The sequence below is a fragment of the Aedes aegypti genome, chromosome 2 (assembly GCF_002204515.2).
Source record: "Aedes aegypti strain LVP_AGWG chromosome 2, AaegL5.0 Primary Assembly, whole genome shotgun sequence".
NCBI classification, from domain to species: domain Eukaryota; kingdom Metazoa; phylum Arthropoda; class Insecta; order Diptera; family Culicidae; genus Aedes; species Aedes aegypti.
In genome coordinates this window covers 328,014,182-328,035,530 of record NC_035108.1, presented here as the reverse complement: position 1 = coordinate 328,035,530, position 21,349 = coordinate 328,014,182, and the positions used below count along the sequence as shown (strand labels likewise).

The 21,349-nt window shown below is 37.7% G+C and overlaps 1 protein-coding gene across 1 annotated transcript; it reads right to left on the bottom strand.

Moving 5' to 3' along the window:
• Positions 1-3,998: 3,998 nt before the first annotated feature.
• On the bottom strand, positions 3,999-16,545 carry LOC5580260 (E3 ubiquitin-protein ligase TRIM33). The gene is made up of 3 exons (XM_001656094.2): positions 16,206-16,545; positions 15,776-16,016; positions 3,999-4,802 (listed from the first exon to the last, which is right to left on the bottom strand). Exons 1-3 carry the CDS (start codon positions 16,220-16,222, stop codon positions 4,653-4,655), a joined length of 408 nt encoding a protein of 135 aa, XP_001656144.1. The 5' UTR covers positions 16,223-16,545; the 3' UTR covers positions 3,999-4,652.
• Between the last annotated feature and the right edge of the window lie 4,804 nt (positions 16,546-21,349).

The following is a 21,349-nucleotide window of genomic DNA, read 5'->3' as shown; positions in this document are numbered from 1 at the left end:
AAATTTCAGGTATTTAATCATGCGCTTTTAGGGGATCCCTCTGAAAATTCCCATGGAAATTTCTTCATGAATTATTTCAAAACTTTGCTTTTTCCAAGAACTCCTTAACAGTTATCACAGAGTTCCTCCTGAGGACAGAACAGAAAATCATTCCCGTGATTAGAAATCATTATTCAACAGGTTTAACCTGAAGTTTCTTTTGGTTTTCTGATCTTACCAGAAAATTTCGTTAAGAATCTTGCTTAAAAAAATCTTTCAAAGAATTTAATCGAAGCATGCTGCAGAAATTATGTTGAACATTTCAGGAATTTCCTCTACGTAATTACTACATATAAATTCCAATTGTTATTTAAAAATATTATCCAGTTGTTCATTGATAATTTGTTTAGAACTTTCTGGAATCAGTGAGGATTATTCAAGAAATAGTAGAAGAAATACTATGAGTATCACCAAAATTGTGGGGACGGACCTGGTGTAGTGGTTAGAACACTCGCCTCTCACGCCGAGGACCTGGGATCGAATCCCATCCCCGACATAGTCACTTATGACGTAAAAAGTTATAGTGACGACTTCCTTCGGAAGGGAAGTAAAGCCGTTGGTCCCGAGATGAACTAGCCCAGGGCTAAAAATCTCGTTAATAAAGTCAAACCAACCAACCAACCAAAATTGTCTTCAAGATCACCAAGCAAGGATTCTTCCCAGAAAAAAATCAGTGAATTCACTAACAGTGTTTTAAACTTTGCCTTTGAGGTGCTTCTCAATGCCTTTCTTCAGATTCCTTTAACAAAATTTTCAGAAAATCTCTTGGACAGCGAAAAATATCTTGGACTTCCTGCAAAAAAACGTAAATGATTCTTCATATGTTCATCTGAAGATTCCTCTTAATGTTCCACAAGATTGTCATAATCAATTGAACAAGATTTAATTGGTACAATGTTCTCAACATTTTTTTTAGAAAAGGCATATCAGTGCTGTAAAACGGCGAACAGAGTCTGTTCATGCATTACAGAAAAATGCTACCGCAACGGTGGTTCATTTTGTGTGATTGCGTTCTTTACTTTCTTTGCTCACGATTGCCCGAACACATATACTGTCAAGGGCATCTCAGCATTTTATTTTGATATGCATTCACGCATCCGATTCCCTGTGATATTTCTACAATAACACCATATATCGGTCAATTTTCTCAATACTGCCGAACATTAGTTTGTAATCTATCTATTATAATTATAATCCACCCAATCATTTACAAAAATAGCTATGAACGGAAAAAAAAACGGCTGTGAGCAGACTCTGCTCATCCAGCAATCACGCTCTTTTTACATTTGTTTCGTTCTGGTTCTCGGATGCAAGAATCTGTGAGCAAATCGGTCGCTGTTGGCTCGTGAGCGTGTGAGCGTGGATCCTGTTTAATATTGATTCATTTAGCGTAAACAGCATGATTCTTTCCACCACTGCAGAGAATTGTCTTATTTTTTCTTTCATTTCCAAAAATCGTTTTGATATTGTTCCCCGCATTCCTTCAAAACTTTCGAAAATAATATACAGTTAACTCTCCCTTACTCGATATTCCGTATCTCGATATCGAGTTAGAGAACCATAGTAAAAGTTGGTTTTCATGGCTAACTCGATGGTCCCTTGGAACGCAAATGCACTGCTTTTGTGTTCTATAACTCGATACCTCCCTAACTCGATGGTCCCTTCAATATCGAGTAAGGGAGAGATGACTGTATAAATATTTCTTTAAAAATGTCTCCCTAAAAAATTGAAAAAAAAAACAATCATTCCTATGAAGGATTCTCTCCAAAAATTCACAAGAGATTCATGAAAGTATTTTCCAGTGATTGTTTTTCTTTGAACAACACTAGCGATTTTTCTGGGGAGTTTAAAAATTAAATCAGCAGATCTACTAAAAAAATGGAATTTAATGTTGAACTTCCCAAAAAAAAAAATCTGCAGGAATTGTTGACGAAATTTACGTATTCTTGGCAGCCTAAGCTGATGCCGCTCTTCTTTTGCAATTTTCTGGGACATATAGTGGTGCGGAGTGGCATTGGGCCAATATTTTTACAGCAAGCTAATGTCAGGATAATGAAAATAATGTGTCAAGCTTCAAGAATACAATATAAATAGCCAAAAGATGGTTAGATAATAGATAACCAAGTTTTCCTACTCCCAGAAACTCCAAACAATTTTTTTGGGGTACTATTTTTTATTATTGTGTTAGAAGTTCTACAATAACAAAAAAATACAGCCAAAATTTGCGTTGAACTTCTATAGAAGTAAAGATGTTCAACGCTAAAATTTTGGCGGTATTTTTAAAAACATTGTAAAAGTTTTTTTTTTCAAGGCACTCTGTGCTTGTGGCCACTACTGTGCCGGAATCAGTTGATCTGTAGCTTCTTCTTTACCGATACAGATCTATTTTCAACTTATCTATATTTCCATATACTTTCACTCTCTCCTACTCTTTTACTCTCACACCGAGCAGGTAGGAGAGAGCTCTGTTGTTAGCTAGCTGCCTGCGAAGAGGGTCAGTTTGTCTCAGTCACCATCTGATACTGACGGAGGATGGATGTGCTCCCCAAAGCACGGTCCTCCGTGAGGCGTCTTCTGGTGGCTGGACGAGTTTTTTGTGGAGGGGCTGGGAATCGAACCCATGACCTTCCGCTTATGAAGCGGAAGCGTAACCTCAAGGCTACAGACCCCCCTTATTGTCAAAGTTGTTTTATAGTAAAATTCGTAATGTAAAATTTTACTGAATTTAAATCTTGGAGAAAATGTTTGCATCAATTTGAATATTTGTTGCAGAGTTCCTGATGGAACTTCATAAATCAGGAACCATACGTATAAAAATTCTGCAATTTCTCAAAATTTCTAGAACTTACCTTTATCTTTAAATTCTTGGAAGTGTTGCTTTTTGTATGAAGTTCCTCAAGAAAGATGCGAAATAATTAGAAACATTTGTTGGTTGTCCTCCAGGCAACAAACCTCACAATATTACTTGACTGGTCTCCAAGAGATTTGTAGCAAGAGCTCTGAAGCCACCCTACGATATTCCTTGAGTAATTTGATTATACTGAAATTCTTCAAGGAATATCGAAGCGTGGCTTCAAAAATGTTGTCACAAATCTGTTAGAAATTAGTCAAATATTTTTCAAAAATTCCTGAACCATAACCAAACTTCTTGGAAAAAATTAGTTTTGAGTTTAAGCAATAAGTTTGTTCACGCGAAATTACTTTAAAAAAATGAAGCAAAATCAAAGAAAGAATTTATTGCTGGAATAACAACTATGGTTGTTGCACTTTTTTATCATCAAGTTAAACTCCTGCCAAATTCAATGAAAAGATGTACCTATTATGAATTAAGATTTTTTTTAATAATTAAGATTAAGATGGTTTTACCAAAAAATCCTGCTGAAAAATTCCTTCTCCGAAGTCAGGTACGCTGATGCTGTGTACGACGAGCGAGGTTTGTTGTAGAAAACAAAAGAACGTAACTACTGAATATGTTTTTTTGGCAACAATAAGAGTAAATCGATTCAGAACATTTTTTCACGTTAGAATATTTTTTTTTTATTTATTATCATCGAAAATTCTGGGGAGGTGGGCGTATGGTTCTGGAGGGGCCTGGTTATTGTTCCAAACAGCATTGTACGAATGCAAATTGACAACTTTAGCATAACAAGCTGGTTAATCAGAGCACTAGAAACAGGAAAAGTCACTAATTCATGAGTACAGAGTCATCCATACGGTAGTTAACTTGAATTTCCTCCAGTAACCGGACTGATGGGTAGCATTCGTAAGAATTTAAATCTCAGATATTATTATCTTGCATCACTTCAGATAGTATTTATTGATTCCTTCACCAAGGGTATCCCTTCTGATTCCTACTATAATGCTCAATAACACGTTTGTCTATCAAAGGAAATACTTTTTCTTTCAACTCTATGGACGACCGAATTTCCAATCTACACTAATCGAGAAAACGAACGTGATAATTTTTACCCTCTTACTCGTTTATTACATTTTCAATTCATCCACAGTTTTTTTACAGAGATGTGTGTATTTAAGAACAAAAAAAGAGGAAACGAAAAACAGAACAGATTAAAAAGTGGAAACACATTGTTTATTGTTTACATTTCGCAGAATTTGTAGGATTTGGATATTCACAATTACTTTTTTTTGCTTCAATTTACAATAGTTGTCTTTTGTAAGACAAAAATCATATTTTACGCTAAATGATCGTTATATTAGTTTTTTGTTGCTTTGTGTTGTTCTACTGAAAATCATCTGAGTTTTACCTGTCTTTCTAATAATTAGAAATATTTTGATTCTGAATTATCGAAATTACTTCTGCCAATGCGTCTAATATTCCAAAAAATAAAATATAAAATCGAAAATATAATTGTGTTTGTGTAATCTATTGAATGGAACCATATGCATGGTCGTGTGTTTGTGTGTGGTCGTGTATGTGTGTTCTGCCGATTCTTTAGATCCTATCTCCGCGTCCAGCTGTTTCAGTTTCTTAATCCTCTTCCGCAGTTGGTTTTCAGATGTCTATTTCTTAACAGTTGCGAATTATCGGTTTCTCTGCTGTTTTCCCTTTTTTCTTCAACTCCTCCAATCCATCGTGTTTGCCCGGTCCGAAACTACTGATGACCATGGGCCGAAATGTTGATCTTGTGTACTAACCGCCGACCCCAGTATGCTTCCAAATCGAACGGGGTGAAACCTGCGAGCCGTGGCTCAGGTACACTCTTGAAGAATACTGGGGGATTTTGGCTTTTGTCTTGCGTGATCTGCGAAGAAAAAAAAAGATATAGAAATGTTGAATCGGTTTATAGGGTAGTATTTAAGAGAAATCCTTAAACGAGACATGGGATTGAACTGTCTTAGCTTTGTATTAGAGAATAAAAACGTTATAAGATTTCACGAGGCCTTATTTTGTGTACTTGTAAATGTTTTCAAAACATGCTTGATAAAGTCACATCGTCTTTGGACTTTGGACAGGACTTTACCAACTAATGCAAATATGAATGGACCAAAATTATTCAGTTCCCATATTGAATCAATTCTATTGTTACGATATTATGAACCGAAATCAAAGACTCGTAACCTTACATGGTAAGACATTTTTCGCATTTAGTATCATACAGGCGTATCTGCAGTGACCGATTTAAATTTGATCAACTACAGTGAAACCTCCATGAGTCGATATTAAAGGGACCATCGACTCATGGAAATATCGAGTCATGGAACATCAATCCTTCGGAAAGCTGCTTCTAGGGACCATCATAGTAATCATGAAATTTTGTTTTTAGTATGGTTCCATGAGTCGATATCGAGTCATGGAACATCGACTCATGGAGGTATCACTGTAGTACACGGAACGCAACAGTGACATAGGGTTGATCTATATAAATAAAAATGGAATGGTGTTTGTATGTCACGAAATGGCTTTCGAACGGGTCAACGGATTTGAATGATTATTTCTCTGTTTTATTTATCAAGGGTTCCGACGTGTTTGTATTGAAGTAGAAAACGAAGCAACCTATGACTTGTAAACTAGAATAAGACTTTGTAAAATAAACTTCACTTTAGTTCCGTCCACACGCGAGACAAGACGTGTTTCTCTATTCTCTGCCCAATAGGTTATGGGCCCAGCACGCTTCCACTGCGCCATATGCGGTCCCATGGAGGAAGTTTCCCTTGGAGGGAGCCGCTATTACATCACTTTCATCGACGACAAAACCCGCAGGATGTTTGTGTACTTTTTACGTACGAAATCCGAGGAAGAAGTAGTTGAAGCATTCAAGGCATTCTACTCCATGGCTGAACGACAGACAGGTAAAAAGTTGAAAGTTTTGAGGACAGACAACGGAAAGGAGCTCAAAAACCGAGGCTTTGAGAATCTACTACGAAGTTTGGGAATTTGCCATCAGACAACCGTGGAATATACACCCGAGCAAAACGGGATGGCAGAACGTGCAAACAGAACGATTGTCGAGAAAGCCCGTTGCATGTTGCATGAAGCAAACTTACCGAAGACGTTTTGGGCGGAAGCTACTGCCACCGCCGAGTACATCATCAACCGTTCACCGTCGAAAGGAATTCGCACGACTCCCGAAGAAGCCTGGTCGGGGCAGAAACCAGATCTGTCCAACCTGCGGATTTTCGAAACAACAACGATGTCGCACATTCCAAAACAGAAGCGACGAAAGTGGGACCCGAAGGCGGAAGAATGCATTTTGATCGGTTTTGATGAAGAAAGCAAAGCATACCGGCTCTACAACAAGAAAACGAAAAAGGTGTTCAAATCCAGGGACGAGACGTTCATCAACGAAGGAAGATCAGCAGTATGTCAAGACTCACGGAACAAGGTTCAAGATAATGAAGCCGACCGAGGAGCGAACCGACGACAGCCAACGATGGTCCGGCTGGATTTTGAGGATTGCGAAACCCAAGAAGTGCTGGAAGTGAACCGTACGAAGGCGATGCGAAGCACGGAGAAGTTATCTCCATTGGGCGTAGATGTTCGGAGCATATGGCGGGCTAGGATTGGTGAAACGATCCTAGTCTTAAAGAAGGACGCCAAACAAAAGGAAGAAAGTCTATAAGAAACTGGCACAAGAAGTACTTGGCGACGAGGTTGATGCAAGATCCCTGACTGCAGAAGCGATTCTCCTGTTTAAAAATCTGCAGATGAAGGAGAAGAAGTGGCGAGGGTGACAAACGAAGAGCTGGCAGAAGCCGTGCAATCATTCGCGTCAAACAAGACACCGGGATCCGATGGTACCCTGAATGTTGCCTTAAAAGCGGCAGTGAACGCGGATCCGGACATGTTCAGAACCACGATGCAACGCTGCATTGATCAAGGAATCTTCCCGAATGTATGGAAGCAACAGAATTTGGTGCTACTACCAAAGGCGGGGAAACCACCAGGTGACCCGTCGGCGTATAGACCTATCTGTCTACTAGATACGACGGGCAATTTATTGGAGAGGTTGATTCTCAACAGGCTAGTACCGTATATGGAGAGTGTGGACGGCCTGTCCAACAACCAGTAGAACAACCTTCTAGAAAGCTATTTTGATGGTAAGATTCTACTGTATAACACAGAGGAGGAACAGAGAAAACGTTCGAATTACCGCGAGAGTACCTCAAGGTTCAATCCTAGACCCGATGTTATGGGATGGGATGTACAATGACGTACTGATGCTGCCTCTTTCGACGGGTGTTAAGATTGTTAGCTTCGCAGACGACATCGCTCTAGTGGTCTATGAGGAATCAATGGAGGAAGTAGAGTTGACAGCAGCACATTCTAACTCCATATACCGCTCTCTAATCTGTCGGGTACCGAGAGAAATTTGAAGAAAATCTCTGTCATTGTCTCGCCGTTTGATGACAGTGAGAGAAGCATCTGTGTAAAAGTCGCACGACACCCTCTACATCTACATTGACACTATCCAGCACTGATAGACGTGACAACATACGTGATTTTTTCCATCGCACTTTTCACTTAGCATTTACGTGGATCGTGAGCAGCACAGAATGAACGCATGAACTTCTGTGGGTTTATTTTACGACTGGCGTTAGATGACAATTGTCGGTCTCGTATAGCGAGGTGACAATTCTCGACTCGAGTGAAGTGACTCTCCATTTGATTTGCACGGCGAGTCACTTCACTCGAGTCGAGAATCGTCACCTCGCTAAACGACACCGACAATTCTCACTTCACGCCAGTCGTAGAATAAACCCGCTGGACTACGGCTGATCCACAATACTTTCACGTAACTGCTACGTGGATTTTCCCATACCTTTTACAAAGCGTTTCGATAGATCTTAATTGATGTTTCAATAAGAATTATCTATACATTTGAATGAAACCCACCCATTCTTCCACTGGATTCTGTAATTAGATTACTTTCCAATTAAATAAAAAACACAGAATATTTTATACGGCTGCTGAGCAATTATAAAATATCCTGTAACACTTGCTCCTTCGTTGAGTGAGAAACCTTGATTGGCAGTTTGTGTTTGCCGGTTACTGAAGATGCAAACGAGGTTACACCAGCACCAGGTAGTTCGGCGATAGCACTCTCCGGAATTTATAGTTGATCCTGTTATTGGAAAATTATACCAGCATTGCCTTGTGACCATGTAATTGAACAGGTATTAAATTTTGCATATTAAATGTACCTGATGTTGTGACATTCATTTTGAAACTTAATACCGTAAGGACACCATTCACCGCTCATGTTCCATTCACCGCTCATTGAATTATTTTGAAAAATCTAAACAAATTTTCGCAATAAAAGTCATCAACATGTATTAGTATACCAGAATAGATTGTATCAGAATGAAATTCATATGATTTAATTGTATATACTATTTATAAAAAATAATTTTAGGCTGTTTAAGGCGGAAAACATGAGTTGAACAATGATTTTATTATGGCAGATCGAAAAATGCTTCTTAGCTGCCACGCTTTAATATGTTGTTGTACTATAGTACAAAGATAACAACCAGCTAATGAAAGTAAAATAATTCCAACTAATTGTATATATAGAGCCTCATACTTAGGATGAGCGGTGAATGGCGCCCTACACAGGTATCATTGGCATACATGTAATTCGGTACCATTATACGTTGTTCACATTTCAACTTCTTTTCTACAAAAACAAATGTTGTATCTTGCGTCTAGCGCAAAAAGTCGCGAAAAATATTGAAAAACCGATTTTTGACAGAATTTAATGTGTTGAAATGCTGTTAAATGAGCGGTGAATGGCGTCCTTACGGTACTGTATATGGTCGGGGTTCTGCTAAACCGCACCAAGTGCCATTTCTTCCCAAATTTAGTTTTTTACATCATTTTAATTTCTACTTTGTTTTGCGAAAAACTGCTAATTTTGGGTATATTACAATTAACTCTGTTTTGGGCAAATTTTTGATGAAAGTTTAGTGTGTATTTTTCTGTAAACATAAGTTTATGGCTGGTATAAAGTATGCCTGTCATAAAAGTATCGATATTTTGTGTTTAAATCAGCGAACTTTTGCCCCACACTAGATTCGAACTCTTGCCCCACCGGTGGGGCAAAAGTTCGTTTAAGACAATCAATTTTGAAATTGTTATAACTAAAAATGGGTAACTATTTTAACTAAAGTTTGTTCAGCAAAATTAGAACCAATATGTTGAAGGTTGATTGCGTGGTATTTTTTTCTTTTCAACTGCTATTGCATTTCTGGAAATTTCGATTATACCACTATGGTCGAACTTTTGGCCCACCATACTCTAGTGACTTTAGTGACCAAAATGATTAAAAAAGTGACTAAATAGTGACCAAGAAGTGACTTGAAAACTACAAGTGTTAGCCATAAAAATGACTAAAAATGAAAATACGTGTTACATGTATATTTACCCCTCGAGCATCATTTTTTTACAACAATAAATATTCACATCACGATAAGTGTTTTGTTTTTAAATATGTTTGCACATTTTTTTCACAAGTTCTCAAAAAACACTTCTATTTTTAGAATATGTGCTGATTTTATTCATTGGTTGTCTGGATCCGGAGATATTCCCAAATTCCTTGGGGCCGACGCGTAGCCGTAGCCCACTTTAATATCTTAGGCTACAGAATTTTTTCTCGTGTTCAGTTCTTCATTTTTAGAAACACTTTGATGAGAGTCTGTTGTGACACGATTTTGAAATATGAGCATTTATGCTTGTGGTACCACTCTGGCCGAAGGAGGAGTTTGAAAACTTCAAAAAACACAATATTCTAATTTTAAGATTTCTTGGAGACGACTCAACCGATTTGCATGATTATTTTCAGAGAAGCTCCTCATTATCTAACATTGCACAGCCCATATTTTATTTTATGATAAATTGGTGAAAAACAAAATAGTGGCCAAATAAATGTTATATGGGAAATGTCGGTCCCCCAAGGAATATCGAAATATTTTTAAAACTTTGAAAACAGAAGTTTTATGATTTTAGTCAAAAAAATACCACAAAAAATCAAATGCCTATATGAACTTTGGTAAACAAAACCGTGATAGAAACAAAATTCCTGTTCATGAGGAAAATTCTGGTGAAAATTCATTGAAGATTTTGAAATAGAGATGCAAAACGAATTACTTGAAGCGTTTCTTAACAAATATGTGGAATATATCGAGGGGAAATATTTGATTGTAGACAAAATTGTGGCGAAAATCATGAATGATATTCAGAACATTAAAAAAAAAATCTTGACGAACTTCAAAACCAAACGAAAAATATAAACTCATGCTAAATTTGTGACATAATTTCTGTAAAATTAAACCATTTTCCCAAATAAACAATAACTCCAGAACGGTTTATGGACAAAAGGTCGAAAGACAAAACGTCGAAAGAACAAAAGGTCGAAAGGCAAAAAGTCGAAAGGACAAAAGGTCGAAAACGATTTGCTTGGTGGGAAATTTTTCCTTCTTTGAAAAAAGATTTTCGAGCTTTTGTCCCTTTTTTTTTGTTCTTCGACCTTTTGTCTTTCGACCTTCTGTCCTTTCGGCCTTTTGTCTTTCGACCTTTTGTCATAGATTCAATGATTCCATTTTGAGGCACGCATATCTATATTTCAACTGAACGTTTTAATAAATGAATTACTGAAAATGATCATCACTCAGTGGCAACTTGTAACCTCACATTTTATCTGATCTACGACCTAGAAAATGACTAAGGTTGCATACCTAGATTATAAAGTAAACAGTAACCGATGGAAATCGCATATTTGTTGTTAAAAATAATGGACAGGTGGATTTGACGTTAGGTAATCGCCATTGATTAATTATTATTTCCAAACAATGTTCAAAAATTCATTATAGAAACTTGTTTTTGTATAGAAATAGTTGACCTAAGTCGTGTAAAAAAATGTGTCAAGGATTTATCAATAAAAACATTTTTTTTATTTGATGATATTGCAAATGAAATTTCCGAAATAATTTCCAGCAAAATAAGTACTAACTATTGAAGTCCTGGACGAGTTTCTGAAAAACTCTGGATTTTTTGTAATCTCTAGCCGTCTCTGGGTAATCTTCCGCAGATTTTTATAGAATGCTTTTTTAGAAAGCTGGTCTCGAATTTATTCTAAAGCCGTAGATTTCTCAGATCAAATATTGGTCGTTGTTTTTACCAAAAGTTTATAAAATATTTCGGATAAAAGAAATATTTTATAAATCATCCTAATGCAGCTTTCTACGTTTTGCCAGAATTTTCCCCAAAACTTTTCCCAGGAATTTTTTTACATTTTCTGCTGGGAATGTCTACGAAATATTTACTTAAGTTCTTCGGGAAATAATCTGGGTACAGTGCGATAGCGGTGCGAGTAATCTTTAATTTTGACACAATGATTGTAAAATAAATATTATGTAAACCTTTCAACGATCTACTCTGAAAAATATTGTTTCGGTGAAGTTGACAAGTAGACATTTATAGTTGTCATTGTCAGAACTAGCCAAAACTCAATAACACTAACTATTTTCAACGAATCTATATTTACATCTAATTTCACTCTCTTCTGCTCTCTTACTCTCACACCGAGCAGGTAGGAGAGTGCTCTGCGGGTAGTCCAATCGATTTCCATAAGCCAACTGAAGGGGCTTAACTGAAACCATGTTCAATCAAAGGGCCTAACTGAAAGGGCTTAACTGGTTTGGAGATTCATAAAAGGGCCTAACTGCTGATGATATTTGAATGCAACCATTTTCACAATTCGTTATGATATTTGAGATTTCCAACGTTCTGGACCACGTAATAAACCATAATGAGTGTCGAACACAAATATAAAACGAGTAAGAAAAGTAAATGGGTTTGAAATGCCAATAATCAATATGCTGCTGATTTTTTATAGAATAGTTTCCAATATTTAGCTATTATGATATTGTGTTTTTTTTTCTCACATAATCATTTTGTCGAAGAATTATGCAAATCCTTTCAATAATCAATAAAATTAGCAAATTCAAAAAGGGCCTAACTGGTTTGAGAATTGGGTTGTTTAGCGATGAAAAAGTTACAGATTTTCATAGCTTGATCGAAAGAGTACATTTTCCTAAGTATAACACAATTTTATTGCGCTTCAATATCTCAATTTTGACATTATAAATGATTTATAAAAATTTCAATCTGTAGACTCAATGACATTTCAATCCACATAATGACAGCTCGCCCCTTAGTAAAATTTTCCGAGGGGTGATTCAAAATCGATTTCCATACTAACATCAAACGTGTTTGTAAAATACTTCCAGGGCACGGAAAATTATGAAACTTTGGATTCTTGCTCAATTTTTAACGTAGAATCATAATATGTAAAAAACTGGATACCCCTAAACAAGCCAATTCGTAAAAGTGCCTATCTGCCGATGATTTTTGAATTGAACTATTTATACAAGTTGTTGTGCTATTTGAAATTCAAATCGTTGTGAGTCACGTAATAGACCATTATTAGTGTCGAACACAAGGGGTCATCCGAAAATGACATCCATGAATTGGGGGATGTTCGAAAGTGTGACAGTGCATGGATTGGGTATTGAGCTCTCGCCGAGCGGTGTCACGAAGACATGCACAAATTTGCTGGTTGAAAATACTGCCATTTGGTTTTGCTGGGAACAGCTGATCTTTGTTTATATTTTCCACCAGCAATTTTTAAGTAGTGTTGGTGAAATTTATCGTATATGTACATGAGCGCAGAAACCACTATTGGAAAAAGCGTGACAGAGGGAGTAGGGGATTCTAGAAATCCCGAAAAACGATGGACATCATTTTTGGATCTTCCCCAAGTATGAAAATATTAAAAAAGCGAATGGGTTTGAAATAGGAATAATCAATATGGTACTGAATCTTCAAACGAAAATTTCCAACATTTATCTATTATATAGTGTTTTTTCACATAATCGTTAAATTTTGTTCAAGATTCGTGCAAACCAATTCAAAAATCAATAAAATTAGCAAATTTTAAAAGGGCCTAACTGAAACCATGTTCAATCAAAGGGGCTAACTGAAAGGGCCTAACTGGTTTGAAGATTCATAAAAGAGCCTATCGGCCGATGAAGTTTGAATTCAACAATTTTTAGGAGTTGTGTTATTTGAGATTTGAAACATTATGGGCCACGCAACCGACTTTAAAGGGTGTCGAACACAGGTATGAAACTAGTAAAAATGCTAATGGGTTTAAAATAGGAATTATAAATATGATACGGAATCTTCAATTGAAAATTCATCAATGTTTACGTTTTGAAGATAGGCCCTTTTCAAATGTTAAGTTAGATATATATTACACTGAGGCAAAAAAACTTAATAGTTTCTTAAGGAATAATTATGATTTGGCGCCACAACGATTATTGTTGAAATTTGTAAGTTTTACTTATGGTTTTGGTGAAGAATTTCAGTAATGAATTTCATAAGCCAATTAATGAAATTCGGTAATAAACGCAATGATATTAACTCAAATCGAACTATCATCGATAATGTTGTTCGCCATTTATGCGCGAAAAATTCCAATTTAGTTCGAGTCAGAACCTCAAGTAAAATGTGAATTTCATTAAAAAAAACATGGGTGAAATCTGAAACAAATTCAAAATTAAGTACAGTGAACTTTCCCTAACTCGATTTTAAATTGAACGTTGTGTATTGGACATATCGAGATAGAGAAAATATTTTTTCAAATTATGGAGCTTTTTGTTATTTTGACAAAAAACATAAAAAGCCATTTTGCTTAAAATATAGTAAAATTTCAACAAGAATCATATTAGTGACGGACTTGATGTAGAGGTTGGAAAACACGCCTCTCACGCCGAGGACCTGGGATCGAATCCCATCCCCAAGGGTAGTCACGTATGATGTAAATGTTATTGTGACGACTTCCTTCGGAAGAGAAGTAAAGCCGTTGGTACCGAGATGTACTAGCTCAGGGCTTAAAATCTCGATAATAATGATAGAGAAAGGGTGAGAATCATGGCATGAACATATCGGGTTGAAAAGGTTAGGAGTTAAAAATTTAGGAAAACTGAAGGAGACAGCATCGAATCTTGGGACATCGAGTTGGAGAAGTATCGACATACTTACATTTTAGGGTCAAAATACGCTATATTAAAGTGATTATTTTCATGTAAAAAAAAACATTACATCGGGTAAGAGAAAGTTGATTGTATTGTTCTGAGCACTCGTAAACGTTTTGTTTTTTGTTTCGTGCTGCCATACAAATTTGGAACGCTGTATCCAAAATAGGCAGTGGTATTAATAGAGATTCTTTTCAAGTAGCTGATTTATTGATTACTTTTTTTTGTCGACTACTGTATTTCAAAGATTTTTCGAAGACTTTTACTTTACCGCAACAGGAACAAAGGCACCATCCATAAATATTACAACTTCTGTGATTTTCTGGCAAGTCGAGAAGACTTTCACGGATTGGAGCTTTTGAAATAACTTCGTTTGTTGAAAAAGCAAGAGGCCCGTATTGAACCATATCAAAAGGTCCGGATTGGACCAATATTTTGAGATATTCAAACTAGTTGAGCACAAAAAGTGCATAAACATTTGAAAACCATATGGTCAGATGAAAGCTTAGTCTTGGGGGATTCGAATATAAATTAACACAGAAAGATTGGAGAATTACTGTCAATTCCAGAGGCTTGGAAATAATGCTAACCGATAGCACACTAGAGCACTTCAAAACAACAAACTAACATAAAAATCAAACGAATTAACTGGAAGGCGTCAAATGTTTTGTGTTAGATCCTAGCTAGACGGTGGGTAGAAAAACGGTACACACGATCTACAATAGCGCCAGTATTGAGAAATGTTTGATGGTCCGAATTAGAACAGGGTCCGAATTGGACCACCTTCCCCTAACAAATTGGCTATTTTTACTCAATATCTCATCAAAATCGATTGAACGATACTGTAAAGTTAAGAACAGAAGAATACAAAATTTCGGAAAATCTTCTAAGGAGTTTCTGATGAAATTCATGGTGGAATCTATTGTTTGGGGTTGAGTTGTTCAATATTAGTAATATCAACTGATTCTTTGATTCTCAAAGAAATAGAAATAGGTAACCGGATTCTCTCGATTTCAACTCCTGATTCCTGTTTGGATTAGTTTTTTTTTCAGCATGGTCTCGTTTTGATTCCTGTTTAGTCTCTTTTCCAAACATAAGGTCTCTAGATTTCCTATTTTTTTGAGACATTCAGTCGCTATCCAGCCTTGAGTAAGGGATAAAAGACATCTTCAAATTGCTGAACGCAATGCAATGCATTCTAATGAACAACTTGCACGAGATCTGCAACCTTCTTAAAGGGTACCATGCCCTTACTGATAAACAGTGAACCGATGATGCACTACCATAGTTCAGAATTCTACAACTGATTAGCGTAGCCCATTGCGAAGGTTTGCCAATTATCATAAACCATACAAACAGACACTATCTAACAACAGGAGAGCGTGACAATACTCCATTACTTGGTGTACAAGGTAATGAGTAAATACTTCCTCCAATCCCAACCAACAGTCAGCTCAGAAAGGTGATTGGGGGGTGCAAAGAAGGCATCTCGCTATCATCCCGCTAAACACTGACACTACTTGACAGAGCCAGTGGCACTTAACAGAGAGCAAAAAAAAGTGAAAGCAGATTGCACTATTGTAGTTACTGCCAACAAATCCTCTACAACGGGGAAGGGATGAACAATACGCGACTGGCTTATCTCAATATCTGGCCAGGGGTCTCGGGATTCAGCACTTACCGTATTCCATGCCTCATGAATGTATCGTATCAGCTCATCATGCTGCGAATGCTGGAATTGACTTGCTGGCGAATGCTGTTGTTGCTGCTGCTGATGTTGTTGCGATTGCTGGTGATGTTGATGTGGACTGGACTGCTGCTGCTGATGGTATGATGAATGTGATTGATAGCTATCCCGAGGTGGCATTCCACCACCAGGCCGTCGGGACATTCCCGGAGAGGACATCATCGGTCCCTGTCGGCTGCAAAAATAAACATTATCAATCGATTGTTGTAAATGGGGAAAATCAAAACATAGGCTGGAAAAACAATCGAATGGCCCCTGCCCTTCCCCTACCTTTTTGGCCGTACACATATGCGGAAGAGATATACCTGCTGCCTCTTCATTATAGATTCCGTACGTGGAGAAGAAAAAACTACAAACCACTTACCCAATGCCTCGTTCCATATTTTCCTTCTCGGAGAGCACGAACAAAATGCAAGAAAACCAGGAAATTCGATCCTTCGATTCGGGTCGCCTTTTGCCGTACGCTTTTCCACTGGAAATTCGGGTCAAATCGGAACGGAGAGAAAATGCCACCTTTTGTTCCGAAGGAAAACAGCGGAAAAAATATTTTTGGATGAAAATAAAAGCCCTTTCCACACTCGCACTGCCTTGGAAAACTGCTGGCTGCCACTTTTTGCAGATTGTTGGCTGCTTTTCTCCCTCCTTTGTTTTGACAGCAAAAGCGAAAACCCGCTGCTCCTGCTTGCGCTCCTTTGCGCTCTGTTTCGCTCTCTCTCACTCGTTCGTCGTCCGTTCCGTTACTGTTTCGATTGAACAAGAGGGAAGGAAGAAGAAAAATGAAAACAGATGCGAGTGAAGGAGAGAAGAGAGACAACTTCGTGACAACAGCTGTCAAAACATCCGTTAAAGCGCAAGTTGCAAATCGGCCGCCCGTTAGTTTTTGACATTACCGGAACACGAACGTCAAAATCTTATCCCATGCAGCTTAAAGTGAAAAAGGCTATATACACACTAAACCAAGTCCAATAAAATTTTGTTGTATAATCTACCGAATCCATGGTAGAATTAAGAACTGCACCAACGATTTTCAACCGACTACAAAAATCTGTTAAGTTTACTATAATCTGGTAAAAATCACTGAGCAGTGCAGTAAATTTGGCTATGTCCATAGTAACCTTGACTATTAAGCATTGTATTTCAATCCGTGACATCCACCGTACAACACAGTGTGGTCAAAAGTATAATGCCAAACTTGTCAAATCTACAATGTTTCTGGTCATAAATACTACAACTCTAGTTAAATAAACAGAATATATTTTCTTGTGTAGTGATGTTGACTATGTTTTGGTAGAGTTAACAGAATAATGTAGTCGGTTGAAAATCGTTGGTGCAGTTCTTAATTTTACCATGGATTCAGTAGTTTCTACAATAAAATTCATTTCAGTGTAGCTTAAGCCTAGTTGACAATCGTCGCTTGTTGCTACCATCGTTGGCCTCGTATGTGAAAGATGATCCACAGACAAACAGACGTCACACTCTCATCGATGTCCATCGACCACCTTTTTAACGGTCGATTCAAAAATATGGTAGGTGGCCGATCCGCCACCCGCAGCGCTCGTATCGTTTTTGTTTGTGTTTGACGTTTACACACTACCGCCATCTGTTGGTCCGTCGGCCAAACACACCGATTATAGCATTGGGCGTACATGTCTTCGTGACTATGATTTTGATTAAAATTTGTTCTAAGTGTTACGTCTGTTTGTCTGTGGATGATCTATCGATCCCGTCGTTGTCATAGTCGTCGCTTTCACTGTTGTGTTGCTCTGCCTGCTTCTCGGTGACCGTAGGTACGGTTGTCGATCCAAGCTCGTGTTGGTCGTTGCTTATCGGTGGAAAGTCAGCCTCGTTGAATTTTGGTTCGCTTGTTGGTGGTAATGCTGCGGTTGCTCCTTGCGTCGTGGTCTTGTTTTTTTTACGTCTACCTTCTGACATGGCTGCTTTAGATGTTCCGATTGCAGGTTTTGATCTGGTTCGGGTGCTCCACGTAACATACCTCATTGGCGATCGTTAGGAATGACGGAATATGGTGTTCAATCCTCATTTGCAGTACGCGAACTCCATTTGGTAATCCGAGAAAATAGTGTCTCCAACGTTCGCTTTGTATGGAAAGCACTTCCCCAAACTGCATCATGAAGTTAACAACAGTCGTATGTGGTACTAGACTGGCCCTTAAACAAAAAAGTTGTAAAACTCAACGGGGCACCCCCTAGATATAAGCCTTAGGGTAAGAAAAACGCTCTCTCAAAATTTCAACTCAATTGGTTGCTCCACCAGCTGGCGCATTCGATTTGAAGTTTGTATGGGATATTCGTCTCAAATGTATTGAAAATTGATCCTATGTCACTGTTTCGTTCCGTATACTAATTGTTCGCGTTCAAATAAGCCCAGAATGACTATAATACACTAGTTGATACCCTAATGAACATAATTGCAGAAGGTTTTATCTGGATTCAGTCTCATTTTCATTACTCTTTCAGTTGTTGAAAGTTAGGCTCTGGTCAGCACTCTCGTACAGTCACTTATATGCATGCGATATGTGCCTCAGCTCGCCCAGCGTCATAGGTGGCTATGATGCGCTTAGTGGCTACCTCCAAGCTATGTTGAAGAAATACAAGCAGTACTGCATGATATACTTCAGATGGTTAAAACACCAACTATATTAATTTTGATCATGGTACAATCTTCTACAATATTCTTCGCCATTACATCAAGTAGTGTTTTTGACATTCTGGGTCCAATTGAACGCGATCATCAATTTTCCTGAACTAAACAGTAGATGATGTGCTGTTGCTCATATGTTTGAGCTGAAAATCCCATATTAACTTCAATTCAAATGCGCCAGCTCATGGAACGACCAAATGAGCTGAATTTTTTAGAAAGGCTTCCTCTAACCCCAAGAAATAATCGTGGGGGGTGCCCCGTGGAATCATACAACTTTAATTTTCTCCCATACTGAGCTGGGCCAGTCTAATGTGGTACGGATGGAGGAAGATCATGAACACGAACACTCACTGCCTCGCTATCTACATACACAGGAATTTTGAATAGTTTGTCGTTACAAGTACAAACTCGCTTGATGTTGTGTGCGTTTTCATAGCGTTGTGCTGTGGCACGGTCCACCATTTCTATGAAAACGCATTTACGGGTGTTATGCAGTTGGACACTCTTGGCATCCGAAAGATCCAATTTCAATTCGTGTTCCAGAAAATGCTGCATTTTTGCAACATCAGGTCGCGACGAAAGAACACTAAAATCCACCACCAAAGTGTTTTTTCGAACAACACTCATTTTCGCCGAAATTGCACGGGAGGAATTCTGAACAGGTCCGAATGCTACGTGTATTAGCTGTCAACTGAGTCGTCATGATGATGGTTTACGACAGCAATGTCAAACCCATACATGATTTCAAAACAATCGGAACAAAATATTTATTTTCACCGCTCAAGTGAAGTTATGCATGGAATTGAATGAGATCCAATGGTAGAGAATTTATTTATCTACCCAATGGTATTTTAGGGGTAGCGGAGAATGTCCCGTAACGTGTTTTATTCAAGCGCAAAAATCGCTCAGGCGAAAGTTCCAATGAAACTAACCTCACATATCGTGATTTTCCAACCTCGAACTAGTGCTCCTACCAGCTGGATCTAAATTTTTTATGAAAGTAGTGTAATAATACAATAAATAAACGTATGTAGAACATAGAGAATGGATATTTCTACCTTTTCCGCCTAACTATTTCACTGTCAACCGTCTTTCATCAGGAAAATAAAACATTTATCCCCACAGCGGCATGTGATGGATGCGTGGAAAATCAAATCTCTCATCATTTGACTAGTTGCGCTACCAAAGTATAGATGGCTAACAGTATGTTGCGTTTCGCGCTTGGAGGCGTATTGATTCGCGCACCTATACGGGCTCTTGTGAAACAAGACAAAATTTGTGTATATTTTACACATGCTGAAAAATTGTTCCTGTGCTTACATTTCAAGCAATAATTAATATGATCAATTTCTCCTCTGTGAATAACCCGGATAAAAAATACAATACAAAAACAATATAATATTTTTCCAATATAATGTATGGGTGGTTGACTTCTACAAAACTACTTATTTTTACTTGTTTAATATTTTTCACCCAACATTTCTTGCTTTCTGAACTTGTTTTATTTACTTCTTTCAGACAAGCTACACAGAAAAAAGCAACAGATGTTTTACGCAAAAATAGGAATTTGACCAAAATTGTAAGGTATAAAACCAATAAAAAACAATACAGTGTTCTGTTACAATATATTATATTGTTTTTGAATTGTATATTCAAACAAGAATAATGTTGCTTCGACATTCAATTACAATACGCTGTATTGTATCCAATACGTTATATTGTACATTAATGGTTTATTCCATTCACTGAATGGTACGTTTTTATCTGGGAAAGGTGACAAGATGTAAACACCTAAATTATTTCACCGACCTCAGTATAACGTTTCGCCTAGAACCCAACAGCTGGGAATTCGGTAATTTTCAATTCCGAATATCGGTACTTATTTTACCGAAATTTCGGCATTCCAAATTTTTTGCCGAGATCTCGGTGAACATTACCGTTTACCGAAATCTCGGTAAAAGTTTTACCGAGAATCGTAAATTTTTTACCGAGATATCAGCTGTTGGAATCTCGGCGATTCCGTTTAAGCAAAGACATATTAAAGACCTCCATGTCCCTTGCAGTTGCTCAAAATTTTATGGCTCATAAGGTAATCTAGAATGCCGTGCGAAGTGTACTGTGATCTGTCAATCTTGGGTACCTTTTACACTACCGAGGGACCAAATGCAGTACTAGAACTGGTACCCAATCTGAGCCCGAGTGGGACGGACCTGGTTTAAGGTGAAGATGAATCGAAGCCAAAGTTCAAATTTTTAAGAGCACGGATCTGGAGAACCAAACATCCTTTTGAGCTGAAAACCTTATCGATTGGTCACCACCAGCTAGTGACCAATCGATTAAGTTTTCAGCTTAAACGGATGTTTGGTTCTCCAGATCCGTGCTCTTGGAAATTTGAACTTTGGCTTCGACACATCTTCACCTTAAGTGTGTATGTTGTTTAGGGTTCATTCATTTATTTCATAAAATGGCCAATTTTGACAAACACCCACCCACCCCCTCGTAACGCTTTTTGTATGTACCGTAATTTCGGGTGAAATCGATCATTTTTCACGGGTTTTCTAGTCTGTTTTCTATAATGTTAACAATCCCAAACAACTAAATGCAGGAAAACAACCCGGATAAATATGAACAATATTCGTACAGTTTCCAAAACCATCCACAACCATTCGCGACAATATTTGAATAATTCCCCATTGAATCCAAAATAACAATAAGTGTACCGTACCACGAACAGTTTTTACAGTATGATAAATGGTAATTGGTAAAATCACAATGTGGGGAATGGGCGGTTAAGTTATGTAACCATTTAAAAACGCCGATTTTTCCGAACAAAATTTTTCGTTTACA

Coding starts and splice junctions, on each gene's coding strand:
- LOC5580260 (XM_001656094.2), bottom strand. Junction 4,803..15,775: donor TTCATGAGGCATGGAATACG/GTAAGTGCTGAA, acceptor TTTTCTTCGCAG/ATCACGCAAGACAAAAGCCA.